The 22,771-nt window shown below is 40.5% G+C and overlaps 1 protein-coding gene across 7 annotated transcripts in view; it reads right to left on the reverse strand.

Moving 5' to 3' along the window:
- Positions 1 to 4,675: 4,675 nt before the first annotated feature.
- LRRC28 (leucine rich repeat containing 28) overlaps positions 4,676 to 22,771 on the reverse strand; it is a 60,781-nt gene continuing 42,685 nt past the window's right edge. For 2 of the 7 annotated variants that reach the window (XM_075045016.1, XM_075045018.1), the window contains exons 8-10: positions 19,317 to 19,492; positions 16,565 to 16,724; positions 10,182 to 12,996 (exon numbers count right to left, since the gene is read on the reverse strand). In XM_075045016.1, coding sequence (XP_074901117.1) covers positions 12,924 to 12,996; positions 16,565 to 16,724; positions 19,317 to 19,492 — 409 coding nt within the window. In that variant the 3' untranslated portion in view covers positions 10,182 to 12,923. Of the gene's footprint in view, positions 9,110 to 10,181; positions 12,997 to 16,564; positions 16,725 to 17,703; positions 17,740 to 19,316; positions 19,493 to 22,771 lie in introns of those variants that run through there. The other 5 variants (XR_012652767.1, XM_075045017.1, XM_075045012.1 and 2 more) reach the window with 5 other exon arrangements.

Below are 22,771 nucleotides of genomic sequence, written 5' to 3' on the forward strand. Positions count from 1 at the left end.
ATATGAGACACTTGTTAAACCCCCTTCCTGCTTTTTTCTCCACCACTAAATGCTGCAGGACAATGATCAATCTATTCAATAGAAGCTTAAAACAAGACCCTCAGGACTGTCAGTGGTGCAGGTCTCTGTTGTCTTACAGATTCTGGCACATTAAGGCCCTGCTCCCTGGTAAATCTTTAAGACAACATGAATAGTTTGCATACTCTAAGCCCCACAGATGGTTTGGATCTAAAGACCTTGTGCAGACTGCAGTGGTCATGAAACCCATCCTCACAGCTAGAATTTGGGATGCATCACATTTTTACTGCTGTTTGTACTGCTCAGTTTGTGAACCAGAATAAACAAATGAGCTTTCAAAAAAGAAAGGCAGTCTGAAAAGAGCTTGATCTACTGTGAGCCCTTTATTCAGCTAATTTTACGCCAAAGGCAACTGTGGCTATAGTGTGTGCTATTTCACAGGTGAAGAAAACATCTCTCAGTAATCCTCCTGCCATGGTGGGGGTTAATCTGCAATCAGCTCTATCTGCAGAGCTGGCCCCTACAGCTGCACCAACATCTCGGGCTGGAAAGCTGGCAGGAATGCCTTGGTAGTGCACCAGGAGGCTCTGGGAATTTCATTACATTTTCCACTCACCCAGCATGTCTCCGGAAGACCATCTACGGAAGAGAACAGAACTAGCGTGTTGCCGCCCAACCCTCTGGAGTTTCTCCTTTCACAGCCACTGCCAAAGCACAAACACCCTCACCCTAGGCCAGATTCTGATCTTTGTACCAGCAAAAGCCAAAATCCAGTAATATCGGCTACGGACTCTTGCTGCACCATCTACTGACCAGCAATTCAGATGGGGCAAGCCCTTCCTCCCACCTGTAGCAATGCTGAGCACCAATTCTCCCTTGCCTCAAACTGAAGGTACAAGAAAAAAGCATCTCAGTGCTGCCCATGGAGCAGCGTGGCTGGCATCCCCCCTCCCAGACTGGGCAGCAACTCGGGTACATGTCTAGGCTTGTTGCAGCCTGTTTCTCAGCTGACACTTGCAATGATGCTGTGGCAGTCCAGCACTTTTCACTTGAGCTTTGAAAGAAGCTGCAATTTGCAGAGCTGGCAGGGGCAAGGGGTAAAGAATTTATCTGCTCTGCAATTCATTTTAGAGAGGGCACACACAAAATGCAGCTCAGCTGGATTCACTCATCTCCTCATCTGAGCAGATGTGAGGATATCCGGTGACCTTGTTGAAAACAGAGTCACCTGGAGAGATTCAGAGGTTTGTACCAAAACCAGCATTCTTCCAAAGAGCAGTTTTCACTTGGTGATTGCAAAATTCTCCTTGCAAGCAAAAAATCCTTCTGCAAATACGAGACCACCAGTGGGGTCTCACACACAGAGAGACATCTCTGTGCTGAAAGGATACATAGAATTTCTGTAGGTGCCCAAAACAGGAGGAAAAGGTGTAAGACCCAGGAGTCCTGACTCCAGTGCCTGATAAAGACCATTCCCTCATTCCAGGGGGATACATGTCACCTTTTCAGTATATTCACAAGACCTGTAGGAGTTGGGGTACAACCAAGCAGATGTCCTGCCCCAGGCATTAAAACACCACTTTGCACACTAATGAGGGGATCAGGGTTTGGTGTAATACTGTACCCTACTGTAGACCTCTTGTCCAGGAAAGAAGTGGCACCAAACCCCAGGGGTTGCCATTGCATGAGTAGTCACAGCAGCATGTCCTGAGATGATGGACAGCTGTGCTGTAAGCAAGCCTCTCTCTCGGCAGGACCGTCTAACTCCAACTTAAAATTGAGCTTCTGTTTCAAGTCAGATTTTCCCCTGATGTGCCTCATCCTGCCCAGAGACAAAAATAGAGAAAGTGAGAAAACAAACCTTTATTACCAACTGCAATCCCCACTGCCCAGCAACCAACTCTACACTCCATGTTAGCCTTGCATAAAGAGAAAATAATAAAACCCAACAACCCGCACTACCCACAAAATAAAATGTAGACAGCATAAGCCTTTATGGAGCTCAGGCAGCAATCACCATGTGTCTGCAAGCTGAGCAGAGAAGAGCTGCAGTCCTTGTCCTAGACACTGTCTAACCTCTGCTCCTGCCCTGAATGTGCTTCAGCGGTGCTGATGCAGGAGGTGAGCATGCTGCAGTCCGAATTGTGTCATTAGGTAAGCCGGGGCTGCAGGGTCACGTCTCCTGTCTGTCCTGCTGAACAGGATGATCCCTCTCCAGGATTCCTCATTTCTTACCTATGTATACAGAGTGGACCACTTATAATTTTTTTTTTTTCCCTGCTGAAAAGAAAAAAGGTAGCAGATACAGTAATGACTACAATGAAATAGTTACGTCAGGGTTAAATTGCCAGCCTGTGTGCAGTTGTGGTGGGGAACATGAGAAGGACTGCAGCCTGCTGTTGGCATTGCCTACCATAATTACCCCTAACCAAATCAGGGTTACACCCTGTTCCGTACAACACGTTGGATTTCCAGATTCAAACACAATCTCAGACAGATACAAGGCCTGTTTCTATCCCTCCTGATGTCTATAGCGAGACTTCAAGGGTCCAAAGTCCACACAGAACTGCTTATGCAAACTTGGTATTTAACAAATGATTTGGATGAGCCAAGGTAAATAGGTCATGCAGACACCATGGAAAGCAAAGGAGCAGTTTTAACTGAAGGAGCACATTATGCCTTCACATTATTTTATGAGGAACACATTAGCCCTGAGGGAAAAGTGTGAGGAGACAAGTCTTGAGTCATTATAAAAAGGTCTGGTCTCTATTAGGAGATAGATGAATACCTTCCCAGTCCAGCAGAGATACCTGCCTTCTCCCCCCATCTGTGAACTTCAGTGGGGAAGAGCAAAAACATCTTTAACTGTCTCCCATCCCTTCTTATCTCCTATTTCTCTCTCCCCTGCAACAGCCCGGGGGGACCGTCCCCACTCCACCCCGCACCGCACTGCTGGTGACACTGGAGCCCAAGAGTCTGGGCTCTGAGGAGCACGTTCAACCTCTGGCATATAACCCTGCAATACAATCTCCACCATTTCCACGTGGGGCATCCCTTTCCGCCTCCTACGCTGCCTAGCATGGGCACCAGCTTAACCCACCTGCTGCGAGCCGTTAGCTGGCCAAGCGTACTCCGCTAACATGGCATTTATATGCAGTTTCTGGGATGCTAAGAGAACATCACAACCCAGCCTGCCTAGGGTAGGCAGGATTTGCGGGAAGAAAGCCTTCTGAAGCTACTGCAATGACAGGCTACAGCCTAGTCAAGCATTAACCCCCCAGGACCACTCCCAAAACTGGCAGTAACAATCCAGTTAGGAATTCGAAAGCCAGTAAGGATCTTCCCACAAACAGGCCAGGCCTTTGGCAGACAGGGGCAGGAGGGCCAGGACAGCACACAAACACAAGCTCTCATAACGCCATAAAGAGCTTCTGTTTCCCAACACGCTGCAACAGAGGGAAGGCGGAGGCAGAGAGAAAAGCAGCAGTCTCCGGCCACGTGGCAGGTCAAACCACCGCCCAGTTTGTTGGCATCCCCTAAAGTTTAAATATGCTTTGAGCCAGCAGTGAATCATCCCTGGCAGGTAAGAATGATGTTAATTTATGACATGCCAAGTGCAAGCAGATCTTTTGGTGTCGGTCCAACGGTTTTAGTCTTATTAACACACGGCGACGGCTCAGGTTGCAGCTGTGCACATTAAACTCTGGCGAGTGGCATTTTGAACAATGACAAACTTCAGAACAATCACTCCACACATGGAGCCAGGCCAGGCAAAACTGAAGGGTGGCAGAATAAAGGTCAGGAGGGTAACCTGTTTGTCTGGGAGAGGAACAGGTGGCCCGCTTGGGTTGCTGCAGGGTCTTTAAACTGTCTGAAGGACACAGTCACAGATCATTTTAACCCATTAAGCTGCTTAAGCCTTCCCTTACACTGGTTTGAACTTCAAGAGAGTATTAAATCTTAAAGAGCTTAGTAATACATCTTCAGGAAAGCTCTCCCCCGTGCTTACGCATTCACGATGCACATGCTGCACCACGGAAGTGTACATCTGTCTCTGGCACCTGAACCGGATCCATGCAGCTAAAAAGCAGTAAGCTTGAACCAAAGCAGCAAGTCACACTGGGAAAGAGACACCAAGGAGGAACGCATTACCCTCACCACCACCACCCTCAACAGAGCCCATGGCAGCCTTGGGTTGCATCTAGGGTATCCAAACCACAACCCCAGCAAGGAGGGCTGCCTAAGAGAGTGACTTCTGAGCACAGCTTCTTACCTTGACAGCTGGGCAGAGAAAAGTCAGTCCAAACCTTTCCTGCCAGTTGTGTTTTCATCAGAAAATGCGTTGGTGGAGACATAAAAGACATTTTCACGTCAGAAAACTTAAATATTCCAAGCCATGTTTCAAAGCTGTATTTCTCGATTTGAGATACTGTATCACAATAAATTTTTTTGAAGTGTCAAAAGACAGATGTTTCAGAATAAAACAGTAGAATAAGATCTGACCCGTAACAATGTTTTCTAATGTGGTGCTTCCAAACCAATTGTTTTCAGAATTTTTATAGGCTGTCGTCCCCTCCCCCCCGCCTCGGTCTTATTCTTGCAAGCGGAATTTTTATTTTTCAAGCAGGTACTTCCCAAAAGAAAAAATTTTAAACAATAAATCAGGTCTTGTTAAATGAATACAAGGATTTAGCTACACATGAGATCTGATCCAGAACAGAGCAGGGTGTAAATTCATAAAAAAATAGTTATCTCAGATTTAAATACCAGGTGCGTGGATGTACTTATTCCCAAATGAAATTAAAGGAATTAAATTCTTTTGTAACAAGGCACTTTTATTCTGGAATAGGGGCATCCACATATGAAATTAATCAAGAACAGCTAAAGCCACAGTAAGGTCTCAGGCTACCAAGTGTAAATGAAAACAGTAAATTCATTCTCCCTCTTGCAGCTTCTTGCTACATAACATACTAGATTCCCCCTGGATAAATGTTCCTGTAAGTAGAAGACTAGTCCCAGCATGTCTGTGAACACTTCATGATAATATTTCAATGAGATGGCCCGGAATCAATTTTTCATCTTTGCAGCTTGGGGCCAGAGAACAGCAAGTGGGGCAGGGATGTCAGACAGCATGCCACCCGACACGGCAGGGAAGGGAACTGGCTCGGCACTGACCTGGAAAGAGATTACTAGCTAGTAGGTATCAGTTCCTGCACCATTTGAGCTTCCTTGAGGGAGAAGGGGAAAAGGAGATAATTAAATAGAGATTTTCGATTCAAACCTTCTCTCAAGTACCCTTATAGGAATCAGACATAAGTTTGGCTACAGTTTAGATTGAGCTACTGGAGAAATTTGAGCCCCCATGTTTCATAATGGAGGCTTAAGAGCAGGGATTAGATACTGCTAGATCTAAAAATCTGATATGAAGTACTGATTTAATATAAATGAATCCATTAATTTAAGTTAGATATCCCCTATTCATCTGCAGCCAGAACAGAATGTGTATTTGTGATCTAGAAAATTTTACAGATATGTGCTTAGGTGCTTTTGCGTGATGAAGAACAAACCTGTGTCACTGTGCAGGTAACACACTGCTTTAATATTAGTGAAAATGGGACCACGGCAAGAGTTTGTCTACTGACTAGAGAACAGAGCATCATTTTCTAGTCACGAGTGAGGACTGAGAGAGGAAAGAAGGGCTGTTACTTGCAACTATACAGGAAAAGAAAGAAAAGAGGTATTGCACCTCTTTTGTGAGAGAGTAATGAGTGTATCAGGGGAAGTATAAAATCAATCTTAATTCTACAAAGATGTAAGGATATAAACTAACTCACTATCGTGGCAGTTACTCAGTTTTTATAGAAACAAAGATAAAGAACAGTAAGGTGTGAATATACAGAATAAATAATCCTGGTACTTTTAGACATGGGGTTCTCTACTGCCTGGACAACTCACTGTTTTTCATCCTACTTTAAAAGGAGCACTTACCTAGAATTCATATAGGAGACTTTGCCAGCCCTAATCCAAGCTAGGCTTTCTGAAGAAAGTTAAAGCTGTTTTTCTTGGTAATTCTTCTCTTCCTGTATAATCTACATTGATCTGGCTTTTTGCAGAAATGAAATCAGAGAGCCAACAGAGACAAGGCAAAATCAAAGGCAGCCAAATTCAAGTCCATGCTCAGACTGTTTTGAAAACTTCAGTACCAGCGAAGCAATCATGGTTATCACAAACTGACCCAAGAATATTCAGCTTCATTTTTTTAATTGGTTTAACAATAAAAATCAATGGTTAAAACTCTGAAGTATAAAGGAAACCTAGTAAAATTGATATAATAGCTACAGGTACAGAATTACAGGAGCCAGAAGGTAGATCAACAAAAGCAGAATGGGGCACATTTTATACCACCATTAGTTAGTACTTGCCCCTAGAAGGAACACTTGTTATCTTTTTAAACATATTTTTTCGTAAGATCTAGGCAATGGCATCAGCATCTTCAGAACACATCTCCATTTTTTTATCATGAATTATGTGCCCTGTTTCTCATTCTTAAACAAAATACTAGGTTTCCAGTGGACTTTACCTGCACCAAAATGGAATTTAACAATGCGTTCTTTGCTTTCTTACTAGAATAGCTTGATTTGCTGTTATAACAGTGCACTTAAAGAACATTCATAGTACCAATCAATACACAAACTCAGTATTCATTTTTCATTACAAGAAAGCTTTCTCAATTGATCTGAAAAAAAAAAATTAAATCTTGTAACTTCCTGAGGTTCACAGAAAATGACAGGAGAACACCTTCAAGGCACTGGTCCTCATACTGTGGCTGAGTCATATTTAGCAACAGAACAGGCAGCCATGACTGACAGCTTTCTTTGACAGAAAGAGCCAGTCAATATTTACATTCCTCATGAACATACAAAAGAGCATCAGGGTACTTGAGAAATTAGCCCTTGATTGCCACTTGGAAGGCATCATCAGAAAGTCAAATCACTTCAGCACCTCCAACAACAGAACTGCTTTCATGCTTGAGACTCAAGATCTCTCACAGATGTGTCAAGGTCTTTTGCCTGGGAGCGGGAGATGTCTCAAGGGCATAATGGGTGCTGAAAAAGCATGCTATGAGGATTTCATTATTTAGAATGTCAAAAGATAAAGAAAGCATTCGGTCAACTCTTGCTCTTTCTTGCTGAAGTAGCAGACACAAACCTCATAGTTATAAATGGCTGCTCCCAGGCTCCTGAGCTAGCTACAGGGAATACCAGTAGGATTCTTCAGTGCAGAATCGAGAGGGCTCTACTGTAATTATTAAGTGATCACTAAAGTTGGGGGATGCAGATGCCGTGGTTCAATTCGGCTCTCAAGTTCCCAAAATGTCACCACACAGAACAGCCCTAAATCTTGGCTTCAAAGTCACAAAACACGTAGTGCCTTTCCAAGTGAGATCTCAGCTCCTCTCATTTCCTGCATACAATAGCATTATTCAGCCACTGAAGTTTCCACTTAGCTTGCATTTATGCCAAGTACTTTTAATTGCAAAGGAAAAGGATGTTAAGCTCTCCCGTTTGTTTCTTTCTAATTCATAAGGGACACAGCAGTAGTCCGTAAAAGTTATAGGTTAAGGGTTGCTCTCCACCCCGCCCCCCGCAATCTCACTTTAGGGACTTGCATCCTCCTCCTGCTGCCTTGCATCAGAGGTTACCTACATTGCAAGGGTAGGAAAATTTATGTTGTCATTTGTAAAATATTAAAAAGGCAAGTCATTGTAAACTTACTAGCAAACAAGCATCAGGGAGGTCTGAATGGTATGTAAACCCTTCAAGGCATCCATTATAACTGATGTTCAGAGTCACCTTGACCAACACAGGTGTCATTTAAGAATGGATATGCTAGTATTCACCCAATACATGTGCAATAATTCAGACAGCATCTCACTTGAACTCATCAGAATAGATACCGGATAGCAGCTTTGACTGAAGCAAAATGCTGCACAGCAAGGAGTGAAATAACTGGAAAAACAGATGCTTAATTTCTACTTCTTTTTGGCAACCTTCTTCCTATGGTATCTGTTAGATGAGGGGAAAAAAGCTGCTGAATGCTGCTTAGTAAATAATACATGAACCATAGCCACATCTATGGACTATCAGGGTAGCACTTAATACAGCCCTATTCAAAGTTATTTTTCTTTTGATCAATCCATAGAAGGGTGTAAAGTAATGTTTCCATATGGGTTTTGTTCCTATTATGCAAGATCTGGAGAACTACATTGTCTGAGACAAAGGCATTAAGTGAACTGAAGTGGTGTTTTGAGCTTTGTAGTGTTTTAAGAAGTGTCTTCACCCCACCTCTTCAGCCTTGGGACAAGAGACTTACTAGCTAATTACTATGCAAATTAACTGAAATGTAAATTAAATGCTACATCCTAACATAGCTTAATAGGCCCAGGAGCACAAATTTAGTTAACTTTAATGGACTGTAATTCTATCAAAAAATATAGTTTATTAACAAGCACATACAATAAATTGCACCACTAACTTTAAATAAAACATCTAGCAATCTCACCTTCACACTAAGTGACATTTGGTTAATACAGAGCAAAAAAGCAATACACATATGCTTTCAACAGACATAGAACAAACTCAGTTGCAATCCAAGTTCAAGTTGTAATCCAAAGAAGGGCACATAAAAGCAAAAGCAATGAAGACGTCACATGAACCTTGCCATTTCTTTCCACCAGACCTTTGGTCTCTTACAAAATATGTCTGTAATACAAAAAGTAATAAAAACTCTGGATTCAATTTACTCAGCCTCTTCCATCACAACTATAACATTTTGCAACAATGTGAGTAGTATTAAGAGGGAGGTAAGAGGCAAAGATAGTTACATCTTGGAATTACTAAGTTCAGCTGCAGACAGAGGCTGCCTAGCAGCAGGCATGGACTTCAGTGTCATTGTCCCAGTTTTCGCAAGAAGTACAAAGATGGTAAAACACATTCTTCTCTCTCATCAATTAAAACTTGATCTGTCCTCCACTGACATCAAGGCAAAAGTTCTTCTGTTATCAGTGGTACTCTGATGGGGCCGCAGTGGCCTTCAGGAAAAAAAAAAAAAAAAAAGTCATCCTCTCTAGTGAAAGGTTTGTCACTCTCCAGTCTTCAACTTGGCTGTCATGTCAGTAAAACCTGACATGCTGTTACCACACGGGTGTTAGAACAGTCTCGTCCTCCCTTCATGCCAGAAAAAGGGATTCAGCAGAATTCGATATATAAGAATTAGAAGCCAACTTGGCAATGAACAGCTCTGCTATGCTCCACTCCGTGTAAGATCTTAACCTCACCGCAATGAAGTAAATAGAAGGTTTGTAATGAACTTCAGTAAGAGCTCAAGAGAAGCATCAGGCCAAATCAGAAAAATACGCACTTCTTGATATTAGACCTTGTTCTTCGCACAGGAAAGGACATTTGTATTTCTGATCCTTCAGGGGAGTAACAGGAAGGTTCCCAAGAACAGTGCTCCACATGTAACAGTGTCCATAGTAAAAGCACTCAAATAGTATTTTTAAACAAAGCCAGAGAGTCCCGTTTGCTTTATGGCAGAACAAAAAGTTATCTCTATAAGCAGTAGGGTCCCAATTTTATTAACATGGTGCCTGTTATCACAACTTAAACAAAAATTATGCCTGTGCTCCCTAATCACATTCGGAGTTAATCTTTACTCAGAAAAAATTTATAGCAATATAAATGGGTTAAAGACTTATTTTCTCTCATTTCTCTCCTGCACTTTTCTCTTTATAATGCCTAGAACCCCCCCCCCCAAACTTCTCCTGCTCCCACCTTAAGAGTTAAGATCTACTTTTATGACAAAAAACCCTTAAAAAATGGTAATTTTTTCCAACTGCTGGAACCAGATTTTTTGCAGTACAAGGAAAAATTTATCTCATTGTGAACTAACCTGACAAACAAGAGCAAGTAATCAAAAAGTACCTAGAAATAAATGCATTAAAGAGAAGTCTAAGTATTATGACACCTCATATTGAAAAACAAGTGATGCACAATTCAATCAGCAACAAGCTCCCTCTCCCCTCTGCAACTTACATAGCTGGCTCTCATGTTAGCTGGTTATGAAATTCTCTTACAGTAGAACAGCTTAAAAATTTGGACAAGTGAGAATGGAGTTATTTTAATCTAGAACAATATCACCCAAAGATACAGATGAATACAAACACTGTTCATATCAAAAAAACATCAGAGAAACATGAATTTAAGCTGCATTTTCAGTCTATATATTGGCTTTCATCTTCCTTGTTTTATAAAAATAGGGTATGACATTTCAGCTTCAATTACGTGTTTAAGTCATTTATTCATTGAACATTCCATTCTTGAAATATCATCTATTAAAATGTTAGTTAAGATTCATCCTGCTTATGGAACAGACTAGAATTTCTTCTAAACTGCACTTCTAGACAATAATAGACTGATATGAGCTCAATAAAAACCAATTAATTATGGGAAGAAGAAAGTAAAAAATAATTTAAAAAACCAACCAAGCTCCACTCTTACTGACTCCTAATAAAACACCACTGCCTTTTAACTGATCAAAAGATTTAACTCCAAAATAATATTTACAGACTGAATTCAGAAATGAACTGTGTTTTAAAAGTCTGTAAGTTGCTATGAAAAGAGGACAAATAAACTTCCAACAAAACATCTCCTTCAAAGACAGAGGAAACCACAGTAAAAGTAATACTGAAAATTCCTGATCAGCGTATTGTATGAAAAATTAATATTTGTAACACTACCATAGTTCTCTTATCGTCCATTAAAAAAATGGATTCTGTACTACACTTGCACATTTTGGATTAGGTATAATAGGTATAATAAATGGGCAATTTGCATCTCAACTATGTAGTACTGAAAGAAAAGAAAAAAGCTGAAGATTAATTTTGCTGCTTCAGTGGTAAACCCCACTGGGTGGGAACGCCTGCTGGGGATACCAACATTGAAACAAATTAGTGAAATGAGAAAGTCAGAAATCCAATAGTACAAAGTTTGCTTGGACATGGCTCTTTCCCCTACTGCAAAGCACATTTAATAAATGGGATTTATTTTAGAAAGTTTCACAATTCTTAAACAGTAGATGATACTTGCATTCCTGGAGGATTAAGTTCTACATTTCTTAATGTTAATTCAACTCTCTAAAACCAACCCAATAAAACCAGCAACGCTTTTACAAGTAACATGCACAACCTAAAAATTCCACCCTCAAAACTGCCTTTTCGGTACTCTTTTAAGCTCTTATGATACTCTATTTATTGAAGAGATGCCAGGAAGCCTGCAGCAGGAACAAATGCTTCTTTGGCAAAAGGAAAACTGCCTCCTCCCTTCGAAGTATGCACACCTCACCACAACATATGCTAATATACTACCAAATAAGTCTCTTTATCTTGCCATTTTTATAACAAACTGTTTCATTCATATCTATTTCAGCTTGTGACTACCTACTGCACAGAGTAGTACACTGTGCTAAATCAACAAATAGTTTATACCTAAGAAATAGAAAGTAAAAAAAAGAAAGAACACATTATATTAAAAAATATATGTATTCCAAAACAAGTCAAGAGGGGCTAATTTTGTATAAACTGTTTCAGTGTAAAATTAAAATTTTAAGTCATGCAGGCATTTTGGGTCTTTTTTCCATCCTTTGTCCTTTATTTGAAATGAACAAGATCTAACAAAAAATTATTCCCACAAATATGATAGTGAGTGGAAATTTGCGCTAAATCTACCATTAATATACAAAAACAAATGTTACAGCCCTTCTGTGAAGATAACTATGTATGCATATATACCTATGCATGGAGATACACATACCTCCCCCTGGATTTCCAGCCTTCTTCAAGGCACACACTCCACTGACACACTTTCACAAATCAGCCAAATGCTGAATCTAGAAAAAGATGAAGACTAACTCCTTGCAGATCTACAGTCTGCAATTGTAAAAATATAATAAATATAGATAAATATTTACTATCATATTACTAGTTTTTTTCAAGTGAAATTGATAGTTAAAGTTGTCTTCTTCCTGAAGAACTCAAAGAAGCAAAAGGGGAAGTGTTTTTAAAAATAAAAAACTCGAAAGATGAAAATAAAGAAAACACACCTGCAAACATGCTGGAGCAAGACCACTTCGTGTAGCCATCAGTACCAGCCTTCTTTACTGAAACAGGATCTTTAGTCTCCAGACATATCCTAGTTACTCCAATTAAATCAGTGTGGCTTCTAATGATACCAGAAAGGAAGATCTGCTTTTAATACGTGGATTTAAATCCCACAGTTAACTGTCAAAGACTTGGTATACAACTGGGAGGGAAATATTGAGATGAGAGGAAGAAAATAAAGCTAAATTCTATGGGGAAGCCACTGGGATCCATCAATGGTTTCTGTAGGCTTAGATTTATACACCTTAATCCAGCTGCAGGGGTAAAGAGGATGGGGGGAGGGAGAGGTGTAAGTGAAAATTCATTTGTCACAACTGAAAATTTTTTTTTCCCCCTGTTAGGGGAATGAAAACTGCCTCAAAAAATACAACGGGTTAACCTGAAGACAGCCACATTTGAAAAATACTGGAAATCCTCAAGTTAGAGCTTGTGAATTTGTTTGGTTTGTATGCTATCTTGGAGGAGAGAGAAGTTAATACTTTTAAAAGCTTGGTATTTACACTTCCGAAAAGTTTCTGCAGTTCATCCAAATTTGACAGGGCAGGATTTAAGTGCCTCTTAGTGTTTCCAACTGGGCACTTCTGCTGCTTTGGCACACGGGCACACACAGAGTATTCCAGTACCAATGGGATACGACATCTAATGCAGCTTTAAACTGGCAGCACTCCTGAGTAGTTTTAAATGTTTATCAACTCAGTAGGTCAAAAGTCTGCAGACACTGGGTGGAGCAGCAGTATGCCACAAAACTAACAGTTGTCCTCCTAGGAAAAAAAAAAAAGGGGGGGGGGGGGAATAGTTGTCAGTTAAGATTAAAGCTCCTGGCCCCATCCCACAGCAGACAACATGCTGGTTTGTAAAATATAGGATTAGTCAATCTTGACACTTGGAGAAAAAGAAGGTTCATTTGCTCTATATGAGTGCCTGATACAAAGGCAGGGAAACACTGCAGGGGTTCTCAAAAAACTTCCTGGTTTCTTATGTATTCAGCTTAAAGCAGCAGCATGTGGTTTTTCTTTCTGTGGAGGGTGTGGCTGAGTATTACAGCCAGTAGGTTTAACAGCTAAAAGGAAAATAGCTGGGTAATGCTTTGCTTCAGCTTTGCTCATGTGTTTCTTAAATTGGTGCTTGTAGGCATGAAATAACTGAAATCCAGTGTCCTCCTTCGGTTCAGCCAAGTGAACAAACTGGGCCCAGACCTTCAGAAAGGATGATCGATCGACAGGCAGTGCTATTGCATTGTGCCAGGTACTACAGCAGGGGTGACAACATGAAAGCGTAATACTAGCCTCACTGTGCTCACTGTGACCCTCCTCTTGCCCCCATCCTGGCAGGAACCTAGATATCTGCTTTAAAAATGTGAAGATCTGTTTTTTACTAACCCAGAAATCACACTTTACCCAGTGCTCATGTCATCTGTGCTTTTTCAGATACAGAAATCCAGTTCAACACATAACTATGCTCTCCTATAAGAGGATACAGAATGTGATAGGAAAATGCAGACAGAAGTTACTGGCATGGATGTGGCATGTGTTAATCAGTGCTGTTAAAACATTCAGGATCCCTACCCTGTGTGTTTTCATGGTCACTGTAAGCAATTTAGAACAGAAACCCTGCCCTTCACATCTTTCTAAACCAGCTATCACACCTCTACAATTCCACATAATCTTACCATGTCAAGTGCACAAACTACAGAGATAAGGATGACAGGCTGCCCTGTTTAGATCTCATTTTCTGTGGATTTGCATCAAATGTCAGCTACTTAAGACTGTATTCATTACGGCATTTTGCAGAACACAGTACATTCTTGTCTAAGGGAAGGAATGATAACCATTTTCTTAAACAAGTGAAAACCATGCAGAAATAAATATTTTCAATGAATATATTTTAGAATGTTAATATACTGTTCTTCCAAAATAGCCTTAAAGTATGTTTTTGTTGAGTTGTAACTTTAAAAATTCATAAAGGTGTCTACTTATACGTCTATCATCTCATGTAAGTTCTACAATGAACAACGCTTAGCAATTCATTAGAAAGCAGAGCTCTCTTCTCCAGTCCAAACTTTCCCATTGTTGGATTATTACAGATAATATAAAGATTTAGTGACCAGCAAGTAGTTTTCCATCACTTTCTAAGAAAATTATACTATTCTAATGGAGCTCAATGCTTGGAAGAAATACTTCATAGCATGATTATAACATCTTATGCCACTCTGAACATAATGACTATAATGTGGAAGCAATTTATTTTACTCAACATGAAATCCATTTAATTTCAACATACGACTGAAGTGTAACAGAATAGCAAGTTGAAGTATGCAATCTCTACATTCAGATCTTTCCAAGAAAGATGACTTTTCCAAAATAGTATTTATGCAGCCTTCTGGCTGCTGTCCAGATTTGGCATACCTAAGTTGTTTTCATTTCATAAAGTTGAATTGCTTACAAATCAGATACCTCTTATGCCACAAACTCACAGCAAAAAACCCCTGGGATACAGCTGTGGAAAATAGGTACCATCAACCTGAATCACCAATTAGTCTCTTCTTTTTCTTAAAGATCTTCCTGTTGAAAAGCAGTGTCTTTTTTTATGGAAGATAACTATCAAATCAATGGATTTCAGCAGGACAAGAACTAAGTGGCATTCTTGTGCATTGTACATATTAAGTAATTTCAGAAACATTCCTTTTTAAAGCACCTCTCTTTTCTGCTCCTCACCTTTAAGCAGATGCTTTGTAACTAACAGCTTGACATGAATTCTCTAAAAAGAACCTGAGCATCACATTTGCTTAACTTCAAGTGACTTTTCTTTAAACCTCCTTTATTAGATTTCAAATGGTACTGTAGTTTTGTCCATGTAGAACCAGTTGAAATTCTTCTGATGATAAGTTTTCCATTGCAGAAAGTGGATTTGTTGATATTATGGCTCATGATGGGTAACAGTATGAGCTCAGACTAATAGGCTAGGGAAAGAGTCACTGCAAAACTATCAGTGCTCACCTTAAAGGTATTATGAATCTTCATCTACATGATGGCACTATTCCCTGAACTGTATCCCAGTTTTAAGTCCCTTCTATGACTGTACTGTCCAGCAAGTCAGGAAGTCTGTGTAGGCTTGTCTACTTGACTTGTGAATCCTGCAGATACAGTCACAACTACTACAACCATCAAAACTGAAATATTTTTATAAAGATGTATTGCTATGAAATTTATGTTACAAAGCAGTGTTTCCACAGCATATCTCAAGTTAATTAGTGTGGAAAGAATAACAAGAGTATTTTACTACAGAACATTTTGATTAAGCTCTGGCTTTAAAGATTTTTTTTTCTGCCTTTAATCCTATAGCACTTTTATTTGGTGGCAGCATCCTCAAGTTGGGATTGAGACCATCGGGGAAGTATTGGTGTTAGGTAGTATTTCCTTCCTAAGGCACAGAAGTGCCATGTATGTGCTACACTACCACAAACAAGTCAATCCTATCATATCAAAACACTATCTTACAGCAGTCTGAAAGAGGCAAGTGTAATAGCCCTTGTTAAACAGTCTAACAGCATGTGCTGGTTTTAGCTGGGATAGAGTTACTTTTCTTCATAGTAGCTAGTATGGGGTTATGTTCTGGATCTGTGCTGAAAACAGCGTTGATAACTCAGGGATGTTTTAGTTACTGCATACACAGAGCAGTGCTTACACAGAGTCAAGGCCTTTTCTGCTTCTCACACCACCCCACCAGTGAGAAGGCTGGGGGTGCACAAGAAGTTGGAAGGAGACAGAGCTGGGACAGCTGACCCCAACTGACCCAAGGGATATCCCATACCATACGACATCATGCTCAGCATATAAAGCTGGGGGAAGAAAGGGGAGGATGTTCAGAGTGATGGTGTTTGTCTTCCCAAGTAACCGTTACGCATGATAGAGCCCTGCTTTCCTGGAGATGCCTGAACACTTGCCTGCTGATAGGAAGTGGTGAATGAATTCCTTGTTTTGCTTTGCTTGCACACACAGCTTTTGCTTTACCTATGAAATTGTCTTTATCTCAACCCAGAAGTTCTCACTTCTACTATTCTGATTCTCTACCCTATCCTGCCGTGGCAGAAGTGAGTGAGCAGCTGTGTGGTGCTTAGTTGCTGGCTGGGGTTAAACCACAACACAGCAGTATACTGGTTGTCTTATATTTATAAGATTTGCCAACTTTTATATGCAATCATAGGAGAGGGGCTTTAAATCTGAAAGGCTTCTAAGTTAATAAAAAAAATAAATCCTTAAGAATATGCTTTGTTCCATAAGGTGTTTTTCTTCCTAAATGAAACCCCAGTGTAATTTCCTGTATAATTACCCTTGATGCAATCCTGCCATTGGAGTTTCCCTCAAGGGAAAGAGCTTTGGGTAGACAATGGTAAACATAGGCTGGCTGCAGCGGTGGCAGTGTCCCAAGGGACAGTGCAGCAATTCCAAGAGGCTTTTGGGTAGGGAGATTGGAGTCAGAAAGTTCAAATCTAGAGAAAAGAAACAAAAAAGCTTGTAACAAAACAATTGCATGATAAAGTCAAACACAACAAGCATGATCCATGAACAATTCAGAAAATCAGCTGTCTTACATTCTTAAGACTTTGTCAAGAGAACCACAATTAGGGTGAAGCGCATGGTGCTTTCCATGTATAAGCTCAAAAAGTTAAATGTATAAAAATTTAACATCTGTGGGCGTAAGATTAACTGGGCCTAAATACCCAGGTGAAAATATTATAGCTCAAGCAAATAATAAAAAACAGTAATACATCACAAAGCATTTTTAGACACAAAGATGATCTAGACAGATGTTTAGTAATTAGTAACAATATAAAATTCTGAAAAAGGACATCAACAGTGTTTTATTAAAATATTTCAGCAACCAATCCAACAGAATAGCTAAGCTCACTAAAAAGCCCAAACTCCACCATCAGCAAAAAAGGGATCTGAAATATTTAGAATTACTTGAAATACAATCCAGCCCAGTATAATTCTCACAGGTCCAACCAAAGAAACCCCTCTAAAAAGATCAATACATTCATAATCTCTTAAGTGTGCCCCCACAGTTTACAAGATGCCATCATTTTCACCAAATGGGACTCCAGGGTCATTTCATGGGAAAGAGCAAGCATCTTCTCAGGCTTGGCCCAAGCCATGTAGTGCTTTATAAATTAAAACCAACATCCTAATCTCCATCTAGAAACTGAGAGATGGCCAAGTCAGGTGAATGAGTTTAGGTGCTGAGTAATCAAGACAAGACACAGTACTTGATAAATCAGTTTCGCGATATCACACCAGTTTCAGCTTTCAAACACTGTAAGGTTTAACCCCATACACAATGCACCAGCACAGCCTCAATTGAGATGACAAGCATGATGAATAGTACACTTGTGTCAGAAAGAAAAGGTCACATTCTGTAGCCAAGCAAAGATGGAGGAAAAGTAGTCCAGTCACTTCTGTCATACTTACCTAGCAGCCACCAAGTATTTAACAGCACCCTTGGAACTGCAAATTTAAGGCAGTGATAGATCAAATCTGTTACTTTAATCTTATGTGCCACCTGCTTCCTCAGCACACCATTATCTTACACCTGTCTGAACTATGCATTACTCCTGCCTCACTGAAATGTGGGTATTGCCAGTGGTAATGCACGTAGTCTTTAATAAGGTCACTCAAAATAAGATATTTATGTGTGTGTGTTTATGTATATATAAATATATAAAAAGACTACATAGTACAGTGTAACAAACTAGAAGTAGACAAGATAGTTAAAAAAAAAAGTTTCACCATCTTTTTCAGGTTCTGCACCTTGGCTGCAACTAGATATAATCCTCACAGCCTTGTATAAACCATCTATGAACCATGTCTTAAACTGATTTTGCAATGCTATCTTGCTATTCCCCAACCAAATTTCACCAGCATCTTCAGGAACCATATTCAGAGAGTCATATTCCAGAAATTATTGTGCAAGTCACAACCCAGTGAGAAAAGTAGTTACTGGTTATTTAAAAGATCTTGTACCTGATGTTCTCAAACTCCTTTTCAAAGACTAGAATTTTGCAAATCAAAATGAAATATCATTCGTCATTGTGCAATTTTGGTGTAGCTGATAACCTGATACTAAACTAAAAACCTCCCCTCTCCCCACCATATGCAGAAATATAAAAAATACACACCCGCAAATGGGTCAATTAATATGTTCTTTATATCAGTAAATACATTCTCCATAAAGCAGTGCTGTTTCCTGTGAACATAGGCTTGTATGGTTATCCCACCCCTCAACATGAAGCTTCTTTACAGCGTATTTGCTGCAGATCTCCTTGTACACTTTTCCTGGCAAAGCAATAGTTCAGCAGTTATGATTTACTCCAGTGGCCATGGTACTAGTGACCCCTTATCATAAATCCCCTAACCTTTCCATTGTATCTCTCCACCCTTCTGCTTTCTACTTTCACCTCTAAAGCTGACAAATTCCCAAGATGCCCTGACTAGGAGGGAGTCACAATACATCTAAATCTGAATCTGCAGGTTATCATCAGATATTGCTAACTCATGTGATTGCGTGATGCATAACCAGATGAGCCAAGGGCCACTTTACAGCAAAGAGCCTGAATTGGGGCAGAACTAAAACAGCTCAGCTGTCACACTGTACTGAAATGGCCAAGGGCTGCTAGCATTTCTTTTGCCTTATGTATAACAAGTCTGCCAGTTTAGGAGTGTGCTGCCTGGCAAGAAGTTGCATTGTTGGCTGATGCATCTAATCTTGCCTCAGGAACTGTATTTCTCATCTCCTATTTCCATTAAAGAGTTTCTCCTGCAAAAAGTGTCCTTCTTTATATAGTCCTCAAGAAAGAAACCATTTGTAAGTACCACTCAACCTTAGAAATAGTCTTTGGATCTCTGTTTCTTGATATTTTTTATATTTGTTCTAATACAGCATTTCAAACATAAGCTGATTAAATAAATCTTTTAAAATATTAATCCTTGCCCAGCTCTTTGAAGACCTATTTGAAATGTTCCTATCATTGCCAGAAAAGGACTTCCACTCTTTCTGTAACCTGAAGAATGCAGAAATTTCATACCTTTTAAAAACCTGTAGTAGGTGTTATAGAGGGTCCTCATGGCCAGTTCTTGCAAAGGTAGCACATGATCTGTTTCTGTCCCTATAGATTTCACCTCTGCTGGCAGGAACACAGTTAACTGGCCCGATGAAAAAGAGAGCAGTTTCACCTCTGAAACTTGAATTGGAGAACCACAACTAGGAGGACACAAGACATTTAGGAAGTGGTTAGAAAAAAAATAATAATAAAAGTAACTTTATGGGAAAACCCAGATGACCAGCCCAAAGTATGCCTGATACTGTTGTTCAGTGCAGCACCTTTCAAGGATTTCTTGCAGAGTGCAATCCATGCTGGGGCTGGACTAGATGACCTTTAGAGGACCCTTCCAACCCAAACTATTCTACAATTCTATGTTGGCACACATTTTCTATAGATTACCACCTTCTGTGATGTGCTAGTCATGGCACATCTGGAGGTCTTTACTTATCAAATAACATTCAAAAGCTGGAGAAATGAGAACACAATCCCAAGGAGGTGAACCAAGTGCACAATGTGTCCCTCACTGTACCAACGCGCTAATCTCTTTTAGGCTCTGAATGCCATTATTACTGAATATTTTATACAGGGAAGCAATTTCATAGACCTAACAGTTGGCTTCCTGTGTCTTGGATCGACCAGTTCAGAATGGTAATGGATTTCTCAGCTACAATATGTGAGGCAAACTACAACCACCAAAAAATATCATTTAAGTGCCACTGTGTGATTCTGTACTATACCTTTCCCCACCCACAGAGCTCCCTTGGAGGGTGGGGGGGGTTAGGTGAAGGAAAAATAAAAAGAACATCCTAAGCTGTAGCGGGAAGATACACTAGTATGTCTACTAGCCTTGCCCTTCCCAATTCATCTAAGGAAAAGGAAGGTTATTTGGATCCAAGGAGAGAAACTCAGCTTGTAGTAAAAATAACAACTCTTTACATGATCCCTGTTGCAAACTATCATACCAAAGAGACACGCATAGGAAAATTCTACTAAGAGGTTGGAGGAGTCAACAGGGGAATTGGAATTGTTTATGACAGCTTAAATTTGAAGCCAAGAGCAACTTGTTAGGGCCAGTCCTAACAAATGGAACAGAAACACAAATTTGTCAGCCATCCCAGATATTGGACCTAAAAGTGAGGTAACTACACTCGACCTTATCAGTCGTGAAAGAAATCTTACAGTACTTCTCTGATAACAAAGAATCTCATCTCTTCTGATTAAAGGAAAAATAGCCCAGAGAAACAAGCAAAAAAGAGCAGCATCAAACAGCAAGTCAATAAACCTCTTGTTAAATATTTAATGCTTTCCCACAAACCATTAATGAGGTTAAAATAGAATTGGGAATTCAGAGATCCAATATTCCAACAATCCATTCCCCAGCAATCCATATCCAATGAGTTAGCTATCACAACAAATAAATCTAGAATGTTGTATTTTCAAGGTGATTAACCCCTTAACCTAGCCAGAAGACACACCCGTAAACTCACTACATTTTCTACAGTTCAGAGCTGGGCCATTTGATCTACTTTATGTAAAGAGTGAGGCTATTAATGCCAGACCACAACACTGAAAACTAAAGTAAACAAGGAAAACAGACCATCAAGAGGAATAATCTAAGACATGTATACCCTTAAATCAGGATGGATTAGGGAATGAATCTCAACCTATGAGTAATACTGGGTGCAGGAACAAAGAATTGAAAAAAACCCACACAAAATCCATAGAGGTTAAAAAGTGGAATAGACGATGGTCTAACTAGCTGGCAAAAATGGAGCTGCAGAAGAATGCTGGTGAATAACTAACTGGGGAAAAAAGGCTGTAACCACCTATTGGCTGCCTTTAACAAGACTGACAGATACCTAGCTGGAGACGATGAAATCCAATCTGCAAAAAATAAGATCAAAATTTATTTTGAGTGCTGAGATCATCACCTCTTACATAAAAGACTTTTTCAGTCACTCTGACTACAGGATTCCCAGACAGAGATTCATTACTTACACAATGCAATTTATATTCTATTTTCAGAAATCTAGCTTTATGTTAGTAACAGCAGCATATCAGATTTTATTATCCAGTGGATGACCAGACAGAGCACTAAAGCCTGGATCTTCAACTCTTACCTGACCCATAAAAACCTTGCATTGGTTACTAATGCTTTCTTGGAAAGAACACAGAAATTCTTCACATGACCATTATTGCATGATTTTAACATCACTCAGCACATTATCAAATAAAACCTTTGATTTTGTAATTATATATATATATATACACACACGTATGTATATATAACTACTCTTCCTATGTTGAAAATTTTCCTTAAAAATAATCTATGATGTTTCACGATGGCTTCACAACATAAAGACAAGTATCTGTTTGGTACACAAATATAAATATTATTTTGCTTACTAAAAATAATTTCTTTTCATTCTTTATTATTAAGGGGAAAAAATTATTATTTTTTTAATTCCACAGAAGCATTACAAGAATTAATTTCATTCCAACACTTGCAAAATTTTTGGTCTCTTCTATACTAGTTTTATACTACTGTATTGGCTTTGTGTGGCAAGGTTTTGGTAGCAGGGGGGTTACAGGGGTGGCTTCTGTAAGAAGCTGCTGGAAGCTTCCCCTGTGTTGGAGAGAGAGCCCATACCAGCTGGCTCTGAGACGGACCCACCGCTGGCCAAGGCTGAGCCAATCAGCGATAGTGGTAATGCCTCTGTGATAACATTTTTAAGAAGGAAAAAAGTTGGGACAGACGGAAATGGCAGCCGGAGAGAGGATTTAAAACATGCAAGAGAAACAAGCCTGCAGACACCAAGGTCAGTGAAGAAGGAGGGGGAGGAGATGCTCCAGGCGCCGGAGCAGAGATTCCCCTGCAGCCCGTGGTGAAGACCCTGGTGAGGCAGGCTGTCCCCCTGCAGTCCAGGGAGGTCCACGGTGGAGCAGATCTCCACCTGCAGCCCGTGGAGGACCCCACGCCAGAGCAGGTGGGTTCCCGAAGGAGGTTGTGACCCCGTGGGAACCCCGGGCTGGAGCAGGCTCCTGGCAGGACCTGCGGATCTGTGGAGAGAGGACCCCACACTGGAGCAGGTTTTCTGTCAGGACTTGTGACCCCGTGGGGGACCCACGCTGGAGCAGTGTGCTCCTGAAGGACTGCACACCGTGGAAAGGACCCATGCTGGAGCAGTTCATGAAGAACTGCAGCCCGTGGGAAGGACCCACGCTGGAGAAGTTCGTGGAGGACTGTCTCCCGTGGGAGGGACCCCACGCTGGAGCAGGGGAAGAGTGTGATGAGTCCTCCCCCTGAGGAGGATGAAGCAGCAGAAAATAACGTGTGATGAAATGACCGTAAACCCCATCCCCGTCCCCCTGTGCCGCTGGGGGGGCTTGGTAGGGAATCTGGGAGTGAAGTTGTGCCCGGGAAGAAGGGAGGGGTG

Source organism: Buteo buteo, chromosome 13 (assembly GCF_964188355.1).
Source record: "Buteo buteo chromosome 13, bButBut1.hap1.1, whole genome shotgun sequence".
Classification (NCBI taxonomy): domain Eukaryota; kingdom Metazoa; phylum Chordata; class Aves; order Accipitriformes; family Accipitridae; genus Buteo; species Buteo buteo.